Source organism: Zalophus californianus, chromosome 3 (genome assembly GCF_009762305.2).
Source record: "Zalophus californianus isolate mZalCal1 chromosome 3, mZalCal1.pri.v2, whole genome shotgun sequence".
NCBI classification, from domain to species: domain Eukaryota; kingdom Metazoa; phylum Chordata; class Mammalia; order Carnivora; family Otariidae; genus Zalophus; species Zalophus californianus.
In genome coordinates this window covers 52,062,497-52,080,644 of record NC_045597.1, presented here as the reverse complement: position 1 = coordinate 52,080,644, position 18,148 = coordinate 52,062,497, and the positions used below count along the sequence as shown (strand labels likewise).

Here is an 18,148-nt window from a genome sequence, read left to right as displayed (position 1 = left end):
TTTATTTATTTATTTGACAGAGACACAGCGAGAGAGGGAACACAAGCAGGGGGAGTGGGAGAGGGAGAAGCAGGCTTCCTGCCGAGCAGGGAGCCCGATGCGGGGCTCGATCCCAGGGCCCTGGGATCATGACTTGAGCCGAAGGCAGACGCTTAACGACTGAGCCACCCAAGCGCCCCGACAAGTACTTATTAATATTCTTTAACTATTCTAACTGTTCTTTTGTGTAAACCCTCCTTCACAACTGAAATAAAATTTATAGACAGAATTAGGTAGCTATTTAAGAGTTTCCTTGTAAGTATTTAAAAATATTTATAATTTTTGTTTTTGGTTTCTAGGTCTAAATAAACAAGATGAAAAGCAGTTACAAGAACTCGCATTGGAAGAGAGGCAAACCATTGCTCAAAAAATCGATATATTATACAGTGAGGTATGTTTTAGGAGGTAAACTACTCAATTGTGTTGATATAAAAGAATACTGTTTTACTGGGCTATACTGTAGTGTTCAAAGTACTTTCTAAACACCAGTTTATTAGATCTTCTTTTATGATAAATGATTAAGCTGGGTTTAGTACTGTAATTTGCTACAGAATGAGATTGAAGCCATTGGGATGCCAAAGAATAAAACATCACTTTCCCCCTCACCTCCATGAGTAACTGTATTCCAAAGCTGTTAACTTGCCAGGTGAGGAGACAGATGCTGATAAAGAAATTTAGTTCACCAAGAGGAAGAATCAGGGGTTTGCCTTAGAAAGGGGGAGTGGTTCACAGTGATTGTGTTAATTAAGGATTGAAAATTTGCTTTCTGGATAGAGTGGAATGAATCCGAAGGTATAGACGTAGTTGGTTCACGCAAGTCTTTAGCTCCTTGTAGTTCGATGGATGATTTGTCTAAAAGACCAGTGAAAACCGCAGCGCCATATAGCCTCTAGAGCTTCTTCCCTTCTGTCCTGTTTGCCATTGTCCTGTCTTCCGCCCCCTACTCTGGGACTCCATAGAGGGGCTTGGTGAGGAGAAGGAGGTAGAGGTCTCAGTTACTGTTATCACTGATTTAACTAGCAAGTCAAAGGCAGAAGGGTGGTGTCACTCTTGGTCTGATGTTCCCTCCCACAGACTACCATTTCTAACAGAGATGGAGTATTTAAAAAATTGGCAGTAGGGAGAGTCATGACATGTAGGTTGTTTGATTTGAAAAACTTTTTAGTAATAAAAAATAAAATTGCATCCCTTTTCTTCTTTAGAGGGAAGCTAGTTACTTTTTCAGGAAGCCCTTTGTTTTCTTGTCACAGCTCAGAAACTATTTAGGTCTTATCCCGGGAGTCCTCAATATGTCCTTTAAGCAGAACAGCGTTACTGAGAACACAGGGCACGACCTGGGGCCCACTGTCATCTGTGGCAGGAGAGAATACACAATCATATGTAAAGAGTCCTCATTTTCTCCAAGTGAATACTTTCAAAGCTTTACTTCATTCATTAGATGAAAGAAGCTACTGTTCAGAACTTAAGAGGCAAAATCTGAAAAAAATTGAATGGAACACTCCAGACTTTGATCCAAACTTGGGCACTTTTAGAAAATTAAGATAATCTGATAGCACTGTGGCGAATACCCTGACAAGTAACTCCATTGTTAGCATGAATTGATCACTTATTTTAGGTCTAATGCAGTCTACTTATTATAGCATTTAATGACTAGACCTCACTGGAATGCTATATGATTTTGTTAATTACTGATTTTTTTTTAATGTTTGGAGGTCTTTTGTCTAAAATGAAGCAATAGTATATCATGGGAAATATACACACAAATGCTGATTTTTTTTTCTATTTTCAGCTTTTCCAGAGTCTAGTGCCAAAGGAGAAATATGACAAAAATGATGTTATTTTAGAGGTGACATCTGGAAGAACTACTGGAGGTCAGTTAAATAATTTTATTACAAATGATCTAAAAAAACACACTTAAGTTTTACCTTGGTTTGACACACTATAACTTTAAAAGTCCACTAAATGTGTTTCACTGTGGAAACCGTTACTCCCTATTTCCCAAAGGGTGTGTACCTAAGAATGGCTCTCTTAAAAAATCTGTGCTGACTGAATATTTTTTGTATTTTTTAGGTGATATCTGCCAGCAGTTTACTCGGGAAATATTTGATATGTACCAGAATTATTCAAGCTATAAAAACTGGAAATTTGAACTCCTAAATTACACACCAGCTGATTATGGTAGGCATATTTGAGGATTTTGTCCATAGATGATGCTGAAAATTATTTTACCTCTGATCTTGATTAGAACCGTGTTATCCCATTTTTTTAAAGCTTTTATTTATTTTTGCAAGAGAGAGAGCACGCATGAGTTTGGGGAGGGGCAGAGGGAGAAGCAGACTCCCCGCTGTGCAGGGAGCCTGATGTGGGACTTGATCCCAGGACCCTGGGATCATGATCTGAGCCGAAGGCAGGAGCCCCCTGTTGTTCCATTTTTTAAAACGTTTTATCTATATCTACCAAATGCTGTAATGCAGGCTCATCAATCTCAGCAGCTTTACCAAAGTAGAGGTCTTAACTGCGAGAAGAAAGTGGGAGGTAGTGAAGGAAGGAATGTCTGAATTAGAGAAAATTTCCCTGGGGAGGATAGATAGGTACCTTGCCTTGAAAATCATTGTTCTCTGTATTCAGAGAAAGATATATTAAGATTTTTTACTCTAAAGAACTTTATCATTTATGTGATAACAATCTGAAAGTATTATCATTTAGACTAAGTGGCCAATGATATATTAGATTTTTTTTTAAACTTCTTAAATTTTTTTTTTAGAGAGAGAGAGAGGGATGGGGAGGGGAGGGGCAGAGGAAGAGGGAGAGAGAGAATCTCAAGCAGGCCCCACAATCAGCGCAGAGCTTGATGCAGGGCTCAATCTCACGACTTTGAGATCATGACCTGAGCTGAAATCAAGAGTTGGATGTTTAACCACCCAGGAGCCCCTAACTTCTTAAATTTTTAAAATCTCAAAGTGCACATAACAGAATCATTTTTCCAAGGATCTGGTTTGCCAGTGTTCCAGCCTTATGCCTCTCCTCATCACTCTGCCAAATCCACTGAAATCATTCTTCATAAAGGATTTTATGAACTTTTTTAAAGCTCTCTTTTGAATATATTCCATCTGTCTTATATTCTTATCATTGAAATGTTGAAGTTAAAAATAATCTTCTGGGGCGCCTGGGTGGCTCAGTTGGTTAAGCGACTGCCTTCAGCTCAGGTCATGATCCTGGAGTCCCGGGATCGAGTCCCGCATCGGGCTCCCTGCTCGGCGGGGAGTCTGCTTCTCCCTCTGATCCTCCCCCCATCTCATGTGCTTTCTCTCTCATTCTCTCTGTCTCTCCAATAAATAAATAAAATCTTTAAAAAAAAAAATAAAAATAAAAATAAATAAAATAAATAAAATAAAAATAATCTTCTCCCGGGGCCCCTGGTTGGCTCAGTCGGTTAAGCAGCCGACTCTTGATTTTGGCTCAGGTCATGATCTCAGGGTCTTGAGATCAAGTCCCAGCGACGCCGAGTCGGGCTCCACACTCAGCGGGGAGTCTACTTCTCCCTCTCCCTCTGCCCCTCCCCAACTTGTGCTCTCTCTCTCTAAAATAAAAAAATAAATCTTAAAAAAAAAAAAACTCCCTATTTCATATTCTCTCATAAAAATTTTTCTCACATTTTTATTCTTTCAACTTCTTTATTCATTGTCCTTATTAGCATTTTTTCTATCTTCCCTTTTAGCATCATGTGTGAGTTTCTTGACTTTGCATCTACTCTCCTTTTTTTTGATGTATTCGATTTTTATGGAAATGCAGAAAAAGTTAATCATTTGTCTTTATTTTTAAGTTGGGCTGATAAAAACTTACATGATCTAAACAATAGCAAACAATACAAGTCCTTAAACTTTTATTTTTTTTTTTTAAGATTTATTTATTTTAGAGAGAGAGAGAGAATGAGCAAGGGGAGGGACAGAGAGAGAGGGAGAATCCCAAGCAGATTCCCTACTGAGCACAGAGCCCGATGCGGGGCTCCGTCCCAAGATCCTGATCAGGATCATGCCCTGAGCCGAAACCAAGAGTTGGACACTAAACTGACTGAGCCACCCAGGCACCCTAAGTCCTTAAACTTTTAAATACTCAATTATGTTAAATCAGAACATCTGGTAGTAATTCTTTTTTTCCTCATTCTTTTAAGCCATATGAAAGTTTTTTCTTCTTGTTTATACATTGATACCCCATAATAAAGTAGGGGAAGTGGGGAAAGAGGATTAAAGTAAGTTAAACAATAGAGAAAAATGAAAGCCAGTATCTAGAATAAGGAAGTTGTGCTTGGTACAGGTTTTATGTTTTTAAAGATTTTATTTATTTATTTGACAGAGAGAGTACAATCAGGGGGAGCAGCAGGCAGAGGGAGAAGAAGAAGCAGGCTCCCCACTGAGCAGGGAGCCCAATTCGGGGCTCGATCCCAGGACCCTGAGATCATGACCTGAGCTGAAGGCAGATGCTTAACTGACTGAGCCACGCAGGCGCCCCTTGGTACAGGTTTTAAATTCGGCCAGTGGTCAGGGAAGGGGGATTGAGAGCAGAGGGAAGACACAACCAGAATAGCCACGTGGTGGTGGGAAAGATCTTGGTGTGTGTAGTTCAATGAGGAAGCCAGTCTACCCAGAGCATATTTGTGGTAGGAAGACATAGTAAAAGGTAAAAGATTTATATGATTGGAAGAGAAACCGGAGTATGTGATGGGAAGACATAGGAAATGAGTTCAAGGGGGTAGAGTTTGAACAGCCTTAAAAGCAGAACGGGCCTTGATTGTTGGAGAGTAGAGACCTGTTGAAGATTTTATCAGTAAGCATATGATTTGGGGGCACCTTGTTGCTGCAGTTGGTTAAGCGTCCAACTCTTGGTTTCAGCCCAGGTTATTTAGGGTTGTAAGATTGAGCTCTGCATCCGGCTTTGTGCTCAGTGAGGAGTCTGCTTCAGACTCTCTCTCTCTCCCTCTGCCTCCCCGTCCCCCGCTCGCTTGCTCTCTCTCTCAAATAAATAAATAAATCTTTAAAAAAATAAGCACATGATTTGATAAATACATATCTTAGGGCGATTATTTAGACAGCAGTGTGCAGGATGGATCAAGAGGCTCGATTTAAGGCAAACTGCAGAGAGGTTACTAGAGCAATCCAGGTGTGACTAAGACTTAGACCTGGCATTGACCTGTGGCAGACCTTCAGAGGAAGAACAGACAAAAGAGGAGCCAGTACTTGCCCCTGTGTCCTGCATACATTGTAGGCGATCTGATCCTCACAGCCCTGTGAGATAGATAATATTAAGCCCATTTTACAGATGAGGAGCTGGGCTCAAAGAGTAAGTGACTAATCCAAGATCACACAGTAAGTAATGGTGGTCCTGGGATTGAACTTACATTTGTCAGATCCAGAGCCACACTACATCCCAGTAGTCTGTTCTGACACAAACAAGATGAGCCACAGGGATTCTAATCTTCCTAGCCAGAAAGACTGTGATATTCATTCAAGTTGGAGAGCAGAGCCCATTCGGGAAGAATAATGATAAGTTGTTTTTGAATTATTAACTCTGTGGTTATTGCGAACACCCATTTAGAAATATCCAGTAAATGCTGAAGTTGTGTCAGCAGAGCTTTGGTGAGAGAACAGAATCAAGGAGAGAGATTCGGTAGCCGTTAGCACAGAGGTGATACCTGACGCTGAGAGGATATGTGAGGGAGAGTCTAGGGAGAGGGAACATTCAGGGCGCCAAACCTTAGGAAATGGCCACACTGAGAAAGATTGACTCGTTGGCAAATGAAAGATAAGCAGGAAAGGGATGACTACAGTATAATATTGTGGAAGCTAGAGATGAGAGAGTTGTAAGGGAAATATAATCAGGAACAGCATAATGATGTAATGTATGGTGACTAACATAACATAATAAAATAAAATTTAAAAAAACCAGGAACAGCAGCATTTTGGGGCATCTTGCTGGCTCAGTTGGTGGAGAACGTGACTCTTCATCTCCGGGTTATAGGTTCGAGCCCCACGTTGGGTGTAGAGCTTACTTGAAAAAACAATAAAATCTTTAGAAACAGCAACATTATAAAAGAGAGAGTAGTGGCAAATGTCAGCAGTGACCTCTCTCAGATATTTTGAATCCAGTTTTTAAGAATGAAAGATGAACTCAGTAGTAACAGTAAGAGAGATTCTGTGCCAGGGACGTAGAGCAGCCTAAACAATCCCTAGACAATGGTTGGGAAACCTTTCTTTTAGATAGACTGGCTTACTTGCAAAATAAAATAATGATAGTTTAAAAAAGTAAAAAGGACAGGGGCACCCGGGTGGCTCGGTTGGTTCAGCATCTGACTCTCAATCTCAGCTCAGGTCTTGATCTCAGGGTTGTGAGTTCAAGACCCACATTGGGCTCTACACACTGGGCATGGAGCCTACTTAAAAAAAAAAAAAAAAAAAAAAAATTTTCTAATTAAAAAAAAAATCAAAAGGAGTTTTTTTAAGGAAGGAAAAATTTAAATATTTTACTCTATACTTTTAAAATTAAAGACCAGGAGGGATGCCTGGGTGGCTCAGTCGGTTAAGCGTCTGCCTTCAGCACAGGCTTTAGCTCAGTCATGATCCCAGGGTCCTGAGTTCAAGTCCCGCGTCAGCTCGCTGCTCAGCGGGGAGCCTGCTTCTCCCTCTACCTGCCACTCCCCCTGTTTGTGCTCGTGCTCTCTCTCTCTGACAAATAAATAAATAAAATCTTTAAAAAAAAATTAAAGACTAGGAATAAACCTCTACTCATTAAAATTAGAAAATAATATTTAAAAATTGATTTATTTATAATCAGGAGAAGAAAAAGATATGACTAGGACGACTAACATACAGAAGGGGTGAAAAACACCTATCATAAAATATGCATACTAAATAATATGTGTATATATTTTAATGTTTACTTGAAATGGAGAGGAACTCACAGATTCATACAGCACTAAAAGCTAAGGTTGAAAAGAAACATACTTTCAGGCAAAAATTCATACATCAGGTGACTTAAAGCCTTGTACCTTTGTGATTGGAGGTACAGATAGGGACAGTACTCAAGCATTCCAAGCTAAATGATTACAAGATAGTTGTTGTGGCAGCAGGGGAGGGCGATAGCTCTGGATATGTAGTGTAGGTCTGACACTTCGTTATTCTGTATACCTGGCATCTGATAAATTGAAATATCTTCCAAGTTAAAGGGATTCTATGAAAAGTTACCTCTTCCCTCCCAACAGATTGATATTTATAATTATGTTTTGTTATTTTCTGCTTGCTAGTTAAATTCAGGGAGAGGTCACTTCGAGTAATGTGATGGTTAATTTTACGTGTCCACAAGTGTGAGAAAAAAATTTGTAAGGGGAGCCCTGGCATCCTTGAAGAGCTCTGTGCTGGCTCTTCTGTGGGCCAGACTTGACAGTAGGAACTCTGGGTAACTAAACAGGGAAACCTAAATGCACTGGGAGTCATTGGATTTCAGGGTGGCAGGGGTCAAGGAGTAGCACTCAACAGGCAGAGGCCAGGTGGGTTTGGTCACTGTCACGGACGGCAGAGCCAAAACAGCAATCAGAGTGGTCTGACTTGTGCAGCCCTGTGCCATTGGCTAGTTGATCCTGCTGTCCCTAGAAGTAAAATAGATAGGAAACCTAGTAAATTCTTACTTACCTGTATGAGCAGAAAAGTTCTAGATCAAATGAACAGAAATGTAACTTTAATCATAGAAACAAATCATGGCCCTTCAATCAGTTCTCAGACTTGAGCCGGTTTATGGGCCCAAATCCCTTGAATAAAAAGGGGCTGGCTGCTGGGTCCCCGTGAGGAAGGACCCCAATATTTTGCAAATATTTATACTGTTAACCTTTCTCCCAGCTTCCTCCGAGAAGGGATCTGTGGCTTTTTCCCAGGGTAACTGTACCTTGGAGAAATGGAAATAACCAGACTTTGCAGGGACAGCTGGATGCTGGCTCTGAACTGATACTAATTCCAGGAGATCCAGAACATCTCTGTGGCCATCCGTTGGAGAAGGGGCTTGTGGAGGTCAGGTAATGAATAGAGTTTTAGCTCAGGTCCCACTCACAGTGGGCCCAGCGGGCTCCCAAACCCATCCTGTGGTGTTTTCCCCAGTTCTGGGTACATAATTGGAACAGATACAATCAGCAGCGGGCAGAGTCCCCATGTTCTTCCTCTGACCTGTGGAGTGATGACTATTATGGTGGGAAAGGCCAAATAGAAGCACAAGAACTGCCTCTACCCAGGAAAATAGAAACCAAAAGCAATACTGCCTTCCTGGAGAGATTGCAGAGATAAATGCCACCATCGAGGACTTGAAAGATGCGAAGTTAGTGATTCCTACCACATCCCCATTCAACTGGTACAGCTGCTGTACCGGATGTGGTTTCATTGCTTGAGCAATTCACACCCCCTGGCACCTGGTATGCAGCTGTTGATCTGACAAATGCTTTTTTTCTCCATACCTGTCAGGACCACCAAAGGCAGTTTTCTTTCAGCTGGCAAGGCCAGCAGTGCACCTCACTGTCCTCTGCTTCAGAGGTCTATCTGCTCTCCTGCCTTACGTCGTAATTTAATTTACAGGGATCTTGATCGTCATCCTCTTCTACCTGATATCAAACTGGTCCAGGAGAGCCAATGATATAGTTCCAGTTACTACTGATACTTACTGATGGTGAATGTCAACACTGCTAAATACGAGTGTTTATCTCAGTTATTCCTCACAGCAACCCCTGGAGGAATGGAGGTTGAATTCAGGGCTATGTCGTGTGCTTACACATGCCTTGAAGCACTACTCACATGATCTGCAGTATGAATGGCTTCTCATTCAGATGTGCAGTGCTGTAGCCCTAGTTATGATTACCATTTACAGAAAAGGAAACCAAGGCATGAACAAATGAAGTAACTTGCCTGTGGATACACAGCTAGGAAGAAGAGCTTAAATTTGAACCCAGGCAGCCTAAGATTGGCTCTAGTAATCTCTACAGTAAAGCTGCAGCCTTCTCCTTTCAGGTCATATAAATTCAAATATGTGTCCTCCACATGAAGTAGGTGAAGGGTGTGAGGGGAATCATTTTAAAAAGTACAGAATGATTGAGAGATGGAAAATTTTAATTGTTGTTGGCCTCACTCTGTCTCAGTTTCTGGGTATTTTTCAGAATTGACCCATCTTACTATACTGAGTATGAATGATAAACAATTATATTTTTCATGTCATCTGACCCTAAATGCTTGTCAGCTTCTTTACTGGTATTCAAGGAGATAAACAGGGGCGCCTGGGTGGCTCAGTTGGTTAGGCAACTGCCTTCAGCTCAGGTCATGATCCTGGAGTCCCGGGATCGAGTCCTGCATCAGGCTCCCTGCTTGGTGGGGAGTCTGCTTCTCCCTCTGACCCTCCCCCCTCTCATGCTCTCTCTCTATCTCATTCTGTCTCTCAAATAAATAAAATCTTTAAAAAAAAGAAGAAGATGATGATTAAACTAATCTCTTCCACCACTGGAGGAAGACCAGCTGTGTTGGACTTATTTTTTTTTAAAGATTTTATTTATTTGACAGAGAAAGAGAGAGCACAAGCAGGGGAAGCAGCAGAGAGAGAGGAAGCAGGCTCCCCACTGAGCAGGGAGCCCAACGTGGGGCTCAATCCCAGTACCCTGGGATCATGACCTGAGCCGAAGGCAGACACAACTGACTGAGCCAGCCAGGCGTCCCTGGGTTGGACTTTTTAAGAGACAGTAGGTCAATCTCTGATAAGGTACTTTCCTAAGGCATTTTCTAGGGTAATTTAAAACTATGCCCAGTTTTTATCCACCATGCTGACTTTATTTTTTTTTTCCTCAAAGATTGATTTATTCAAGAAAGGGAGAGAAAGCAAGTATGTGTGAGTGGGAGGAGGGGCAGAGGAGAGGGAGAGAAGCAGACTCCCTGCTGAACTCAGGGCCCGACGCAGAGCTCGATCTCATGACCTATGAGATCATGACCTGAGTCGAAACCAAGAGTCAGACACTGCACCGACTGAGCCCACAGGGCCGCACCATGCTGACTTTAGAAACCAAGTGGATTAGCCCTGACATCACAGCACTGAGTCTTCATTAGAAGCACATTAGGAACATGGCAGTGGTAGTAGCAGCATAGTTAAGGAAAGGAAATCTGAGTTAAGGGTTTTATAAGCAACAAAACTGACTTACGAGTATAAGGGTACAAACTTACCAATATGCAAGAATTCAGGACACACTTTTCCCATGGTCCCTTTCTGAGGAATCTACTAGAAAACAGGACGTTAGACAGCTAAAATATGAAGTATTGACATAAGGAGTAGGGGAGAGCATGAAATATGTGGCTACCTGTAGAACAAGGTAGTAAGAGGGAAGAATACAGTATGTAACAACTATAAGCTCGGCAGTATAGAGTACAGCCATTTGAAAAACGGGGGAAGAACAGGAAAAGCGTATGCAAAAAAGTTTTAAAGTTTTTAGTGATCATGTTGTGGCAGAACTCGTATTGTTATTCGGAGACTTTTGTATGTGTACTAGGGAGTAAAGTAGATAAGTAGTTATGAGATATTCTAATTGTAGTATCTTTCCTGTCGCTGAGAACCAAGATTCTTGGTATAGAAGACAAGAGTGATAGAGAACAAGCTGTCATCTTGAATTTATTTATTTTTTTTTTTTTAAAGATTTTATTTATTTAATTGACAGAGAGAGAGAGATACAGCATGAGGGGAAACACAAGCAGGGGGAGTGGGAGAGGGAGAAGCAGACTTCCCGCTGAGCAGGTAGCCTGATACGGGGCTCGATCCCAGGACCCGGGATCATGACCTGAGCCGAAGGCAGACGCTTAACCAACTGAACCACCCAGGCGCCCCATCATCTTGAATTTATACCGGAAGTATCAATTGTCAAGAACTGCAAATGGTCTGAGATTTTACCCTGCCTACAAGCTAACAAGTTAGCGTGCCACAGTTTCATGCGTCAGAGATGGAGAACAGTTTATTCCTCATAGAAATAGTAACCAGAATATCAACATTTTTGTGCTGGGTCCATGAGCCCTAGGTCCTACAAGGCAACTCAGAGGCCAAACGATATCTGCCTATGCAGTAGGTTTCATTATATGAGAGGAACTCTGAGCTTAGGGATCTTGAATTTTTATTTTTTAAGATTTACTTTAAAGAAAGAGAGCACATGAGTAGGGGAGGGGCAAAAAAATTGAACCATTATTTCTCTCTGAAAGGAACCAAGACTTCTTGGAGAGATCACTGATTTCAGGTCTGGGGCAAGAAAAGTTCAGGATAATCCTGGAATATTTTGTTATACCATCATAAGAGGCGTGTCAAAAAGAACTCAGAAATTAACTTGAAGAGGCGCCTGCTGGCCAAAGATGGATAAGTTGAGCTTCAATCATAATAATTGCAATTGGTTTAAACATGGGCTAGATGTATTCAAATCCTTGAATTTATAATGATATTTTAAAAATAATTAGTCATCTTCAGATGATTAAATAACCCTAATTCATTATATTGTAAAATGCATATATTGGTAAAACAGGTAAAGGAACAGAATCAAACATTTATTCTGCCTTTCCTGTGTAACTCTAGCACAGGGTAATCAACTAGTAGACAAGGGGAAATGTCTCTTTATAAATGTATTTTAGCTAATAATACGTGACAAAGAAATTACAGAATTAGACTATTACTGTTTTATAACCCATGATACATTAAACATCAAAGACTGCCAAGACCATAAAAGGAAAGAAAACAGTCATTATGTGCCTGCTGTAGTCTTGCCAAGGAGCTCAAGCTGGTGTCTGATCTGGTCTCTGGATCCATCTGCTAAATCGTAGCTGGTACAGAGGGCAGAAGAACAGGTTCAATTAATTGCACCAAGAGTATGCAGTCAGCAAATTCATACTGTGGGAAATTTTACAGGTCAACATCCAGGTTCCTCAAGAGATAATTTGTAGGCAACAAAAGAAATGGGTGATGAACGTATAGATTAAGAGATTTAAAAGACATCAGACTTTAGGGGGCACCGGGCTGACTCATTTGGAAGCTCATGTGACTCTTGATATTGGGGTCATGAGTTTGAGCCCCACACTGGATGTAGATATTACTTAAAATAAATAAGTAAATAAACTTAAAAAATGAGGGCATCAAACTTTTTTAAATGGACAAGACTAAACTGTAGCACATTTAGGGAATAAAATTATAACAAAGAAATAAAAGCATAGTTACTTGTTTGAAAGGGAGAGGATTGTAACCTGGAAGGGGCATATGGGAGAGCTTTTGGGTGACTGGCAAAGTTCTTTTTCTTGATCTTGTGGTCATTAAACCATTTGATTCATGTGGGGTTTTTTTATGTCTGTATGTTATTTTATAATAAAACATTTTTAAAAAAATATGTCCAATAAGAAGAGACTAGCCTAGGCATTAAGATTTTTGGGGGCTTATCTTCACACTCCACAGATAAGCAAGAGCTAAATTTCAATAGATTCTTGAAAACTTGGGAGGACTTACAGAGTTATCCATCATTATTAAATTGTTACATTATTGAGCATTCTTTTATATAGGCACCATATTAGCCTAAGATTACAGAGGGCAATTCAATGCAGAAACTGTCCCAGTATTTTTCTTCTAGTAGTTTTTTTATTAAAAAAAAAATTTGTTTACAGAAAATTTAGGAACAAAAAAAGTATACAAAATAAAACAAAAAATACACTGTTATTCTCTTCCCCAGAGATAAGCATAAATAATATTTTGGTATATTTCCTTTTACATATGAATACATTGACATTGGGAAAATACAGTTTTGTACCTACTTTATGTTCTCATCTTTGGCTCTATATTGCATTCAGGCCTGAGATTAAAGGTATTTAAAATCCAGATCCCTTTCAAATTAATTCATTAACATTTTAGGATTTTATCTTCCTAGGTGGGCTGCATCATGCAGCTGCCCGAATTTCTGGTGACAGTGTTTATAAGCATCTGAAATATGAAGGTGGGATTCACCGAGTTCAGCGAATCCCTGAGGTGGGCCTGTCGTCAAGGATGCAGCGCATTCACACAGGAACCATGTCCGTTATTGTCCTCCCTCAACCAGATGAGGTAACCTCACCCAGAGGCATTGAAAACTTACTCTGACTTAATGGAGGTTGTGCTGAGAAAGCTTAGCTTCTAGCAAACTGATTTTCGGGGTTCCCCATTGAACTTTGCAGTCTCTACTAGGAAATTCTTTTTTTTTTTTTTTTCAAAAAAGGAAACATCAAATTTAATTTAAAGGAAAAAAATCAGAAATTGAGAAAACAACAGAACAAATCAATTCCTGAAAAAAAGAGTTCGCATCTTGGCGATCACATTTATTGAAAGGGTTGGAAAAAAATTAAAATGCCCTTTAGCTTAAGAATTTTTGAGTTAAAAAAAAAAAGAATTTTTGAGTTATCTGCAAATCAAGTCATTTCATGAGTGGAAGAATCCTTGGTTGTTTCTTAATACCAAAATTTATGCAGGTTTCCATACATGATAAATTCTTTGTTTCAGCCAACTCTTAATGGAGGGGCAACTAGTACAACACCATCTCCCCGGACAAAAAGCATTGGAATATTCCGTTTTGTTGATTTATATATCTCTTCGTATGTTTCCTCATCAATTTCTATAGTAGTCACAGTTTCTTCCACATCTCCCAGTATCATATTTCAGTGCTGATCATAAGCATGTAATCTGCCTTGAAGCTCTCTGTCATTTCTCATTTTCACATAAATTCGCTCATCCAGGCTGAGCCTGATGAGATCCAGGGGCTCTTCTACAGTGTTGGTAGTTTGTTCCTGGTCCACGTTGTCTGCCATGTTTCACACCCTGCGCCCTTGCCCCTCTACTAAGAAATTCTTAACTCTTCTGCAGGTAAAGTTGCCCTTCTTATGCCTGACCAAGATATTTTGTTTTGTTTGTTTAAATAGAAATCTATTCTCTTTATAAAATAGAATTCACAAAGCTTTGGGGCGCCTGGGTGGCTCAGATGGTTAAGCGTCTGCCTTCGGCTCAGGTCATGATCCCAGGGTCCTGGGATCGAGTTCCGCATCGGGCTCCCTGCTCCTTGGGAGCCTGCTTCTCCCTCTGTTTCTCTCTCTCTCCCTCTCTCTCCCTCTCTCATGAATAAATAAATAAAATCTTTAAAAAAAAAAAAGAATTCACAAAGCTTTTAAAATGATGTTGCTTAAGTTTTATCTTAAGAAAAATATGATTTCCACAGATAATATGTTGAGGTCAGTGATAGAATATCTGTATGGGGTCTGTATCTTATTGAATACAGCCATATTGCCTATATTTTTTTTCTTAACTTTTTAAAATTTTATTTTAAACATACAGAAAATAGAATGCCACACTAAAAACTTATATAACCTTCACCTGGAGTCAACACCTGTTTACATTTTGCCACATTTGCTGGATTCCTGTATGTGTGTGTGTATATATACATTTGTTTAAATAACTAAAGACTATAGCAGACACTGTGAGACTTTATCCCTCAAATCTTCAACTTCACATCTCCTAAGAATAGGACATTCTTCTACCTAAACAATACCATTATCTGTCCATCGACTGATGAACAGGTAAAGAAGTCGTGGTGTATATACACAATGGAATATTACTCAGCCATCAAAAAGAATGAAATTTTGCCATTTGCAACGACGTAGATGGAGCTAGAGAGTATTATGCTAAGTGAAAGAAGTCAGTCAGAGAAAGACAAATACCATATGACTTCATTCATATGTAGAGTTTAAGAAACAACACATGAACATAGTGAGAAAGAGAGAAAGAGGCAAACCATAAAAGAGACTATTAACTACAGAGAACAAACTGAGGGTTGCTGGAGAGGAGGTAGATGGGGAGTGGGCTAAGTGGGTGATGAGCATTAAGGAGGGCACTTGTATGATGAGCAGTGGGTGTTGTATGTAAGTGATGAGTCACAAAATTCTACTGAAACTAATACTACCCTATATCTTAACTGGAACTTAAATAAAAACTTAAAAAAATAAATAAGTAAAATGGGTATAATACCTCCAACCCCATAATTTTTCTTTTTTTTTTTTTTAGGGGGTGGGTAAGAGCAGAGGGAGAGGGAGAGAGAGAGAGAATCTTAAGCAGACTCTATGCCCAGTGCAGAACCCAGCGCGAGGCTTGATCTCACAATGCTGAGATCATGACCTGAGCTGAAATCAAGAGTTGGACACTTAACCAGCTGAGCCACCCAAGTGCCCCAACCCCATAATTTTTCTATAGGATTTAAGTGAGACACTAAGGGTTATGTGCTTATCCCCAGGAACCAATAGGTTGGAGACCTTTGTTATAATATCAATAATAAGATTGAAAAGTTATTTGGAAAAAAACAACCATTATCTGTGAAAATCAACCATAAGTCTGTAATATTGTTGTCTAGGAAAAACTCCTGTGCTTCTGTCTACTCAAAGAATACTTCTCCACTCTAAATGTATCAAGTTTTTTTCTCTCACCAAGCAATTTCTTCAGTTCTGTGTGGACACCAAGTAGGTGTCCTACAATTCAACTCAATTCTGACACCATCTACTGGGGAATAGCATCAGACCCCACAGGCTAAGAGCTCAGCCTTACAAGACTTCCTCCCCTCCCACCCTCAGAGCCAGTCACAAGTCCAGGTTCTCACCTGTGTTTCCGACCAAGTGGCTATGAATTGAGAGGTTTCCACAACCCCCTTCTTGGGATCAATAATTTACTAAAGCTGGATTATAGAACTCAGACTACCCCCTGAGCAAGGAGCCTGATGCAGGGCTCGCTCCCATGACCCTGAGATCATGACCTGAGCCAAAATCAGGAGTTGGATCCTCAACCGGCAGAGCCACCCAGGTGCCCCCAACCTTTTTTTTAAAAATGACAATTATTTGAAGAGTCTGGAGCCTTTGTCTTGTAAGGTGATCCCACATTCTGGATTCATTTGTTTCCTCTTGGTACTCTTTAACTTGTTCCTTTATTGCATTCAGGTCACACATTTTGAGCAAGAATACTTTATAGGTGTAGTCATATTCAAGTTGCATCTTATCAGAAGGCACATAATATCAGATTTAGTGAAGATTAGTTTAAACATGGTGACCAAAAAACTATCTCCATTGTAAAAGTATATTTTTGTCTTTGTAGTTACTGTGTAATGTCTAGGGTATATATAGCCTGTTTCCACATATAACCTGTTTCCATGATCTAAACATCCATTAGTGATCTTTTTTTGCCTGAATCAGTTATTTCGTTGGGGGTGGAAGATGGTGATTTTGTAATTCTGTCATTTCTTCTCTGTTTATTAACTGGCATTCTTTTCTGTCAAGAACTTTCCTCCCTACTACCTTCTCTCCTCCTTCCTTCTTGCTTGCTTTCTCTTTTATTTTACCTCATCATAAACTCAATATTGTTCCATCTGTTGTAGACTTACACATTTGTTTTTTAAATTCTGTGAGTTAGAATCACTACTGTTTTTGATGTTCAACCTTGTCCCTGATTTGGCCAGTTGTAGCCTTTTGAGGGCAATCCCTTTTGCAATGACCCCATCAATTTTTGAGCACATCCTTGCTTTCTGGTATAATTAGATATCCTAAGCCCACCTTCTGCTTTTCTGCCTCCGACTTGGAGTCAGATCTCATTTCTTTTGGTGAGAAATGTACCCAGAAATCAAGATCTAGGTCCTACGTGTGCTCATTATTACTAAAGTGTGCTTATATTTAGATTCTTCGGTGGACAGAGCTAGGAGATACATACCATTTTAAATCACTGGTTCAAATTATTATTACCAACTCAAATTTAACATTACAGGGAGTTTTTTCCCCCCTCACCATCTTGCATTTTGTATTTATATCTCTTTCCACTTAGAGTAAAAATTTTATTTCTTAATCACATTAATATATTTACTTTTTCCCTTATTATATAGCACATATAAAAACTGTTTTAAAATTACTTAGTAAAAAAATAATAAAATTACTTCGTAAACTACTGAGTAATGTTTAAGATTGATTTCTGTCCTTAGAATATAGTCCACCAAGAAAGCATAGTCAGAACACGAAGGTCAAAGACCATCTGAAATAGTGTTTTTCTATGTGATTATGATATTATGGTAAATATTTTGATTCATAGGTTTCTTTTCCTATTGAATATTAGGATTTGAATTTTCCTTCCTCTTTTATCTAATTTCATTTCTGGTGTATGGAAGCATTTATGTCATTTAGAAGTCAAAGCTATTGAGTTGTCTTGCTTCCCTCCTTATTCCTTCCACTGTTCTCACCCATCCCCTTATTCTCTTCATGTTCTTGAAAATTAAGCCCATGTGGTGAAATTTGATTTTCACAAAAGAGCAAAGTCTTATTATTCTCTTAATTGACATTTAAAATTCTTTGTATATAATAATCACTGTTTCTTTGTTGAGAATTTCCCAACAGTCATTAGATAGTTTCTATAACATTTGGGAGAATGTGACATAATGTACACGTATTTGCTATATAACTTTAATATACTGTAAAATGGGAAATTTCTCCTGATCTCTTTAGTGTCTATAGAAATTTTAAGGTAGCCGACACTAGCATATTTTAACAAAAACTGCATAATCTTTTTCTTCACAGTATAGTGCTCATTTTAGAGGAAACAAAAGAATAACCACGTTGTATATTGGATTCTAAAGCTGACACTGTTATTACTGTACTTTACAAAGAGAAGAGTCACACTTGCTATCTGTCATTCATAGGAATGAATGATAAATGTGAAATAATCTGTTAGTTCTCCCCTGAAAAACAGTGTATTTTGTAACTGTGTGTGTGTGTGTGTATGTGTGTAACAAATTACCATAAACATAGGGGCTTAAAACAGTAAAAATTTATTGTCTCACAGTTCTAGAGGCCAGGAGTCCAAACTCAAGGTATCGCCAGGGCTGGGCTCCCTCAAAGCTTCTGGAGGGGAATGCTCCCTTGACTCTCCCAGTTTCTGGTGTCTCCAGGTGTCCGTTGGCTTGAAGCTGTATTACTCTGAATGCACATTTTCATCTCCTCTTATCTCTCCTCTGGCTGTCTAAGGACACTTCTCATTGGATTTA

General features: G+C 39.5%; 1 protein-coding gene and 1 pseudogene across 6 annotated transcripts in view; one reads left to right on the top strand and one right to left on the bottom strand.

Moving 5' to 3' along the window:
* Positions 1-18,148, top strand: part of MTRF1 (mitochondrial translation release factor 1) — a 67,351-nt gene that overhangs the window by 26,127 nt on the left and 23,076 nt on the right. For all 6 annotated transcript variants that reach the window (XR_003519043.2, XM_027588874.2, XM_027588875.2 and 3 more), the window contains 4 exons: positions 339-430; positions 1,829-1,910; positions 2,110-2,217; positions 12,989-13,161. Coding sequence is in view for 5 of the 6 variants with exons in the window: in XM_027588874.2 (XP_027444675.1) it covers positions 339-430; positions 1,829-1,910; positions 2,110-2,217; positions 12,989-13,161 (455 nt within the window). In the remaining variant the exon portion in view is untranslated. The remainder of the gene's footprint in view (positions 1-338; positions 431-1,828; positions 1,911-2,109; positions 2,218-12,988; positions 13,162-18,148) is intronic.
* Positions 13,590-13,898, bottom strand: LOC113919525 (annotated as a pseudogene).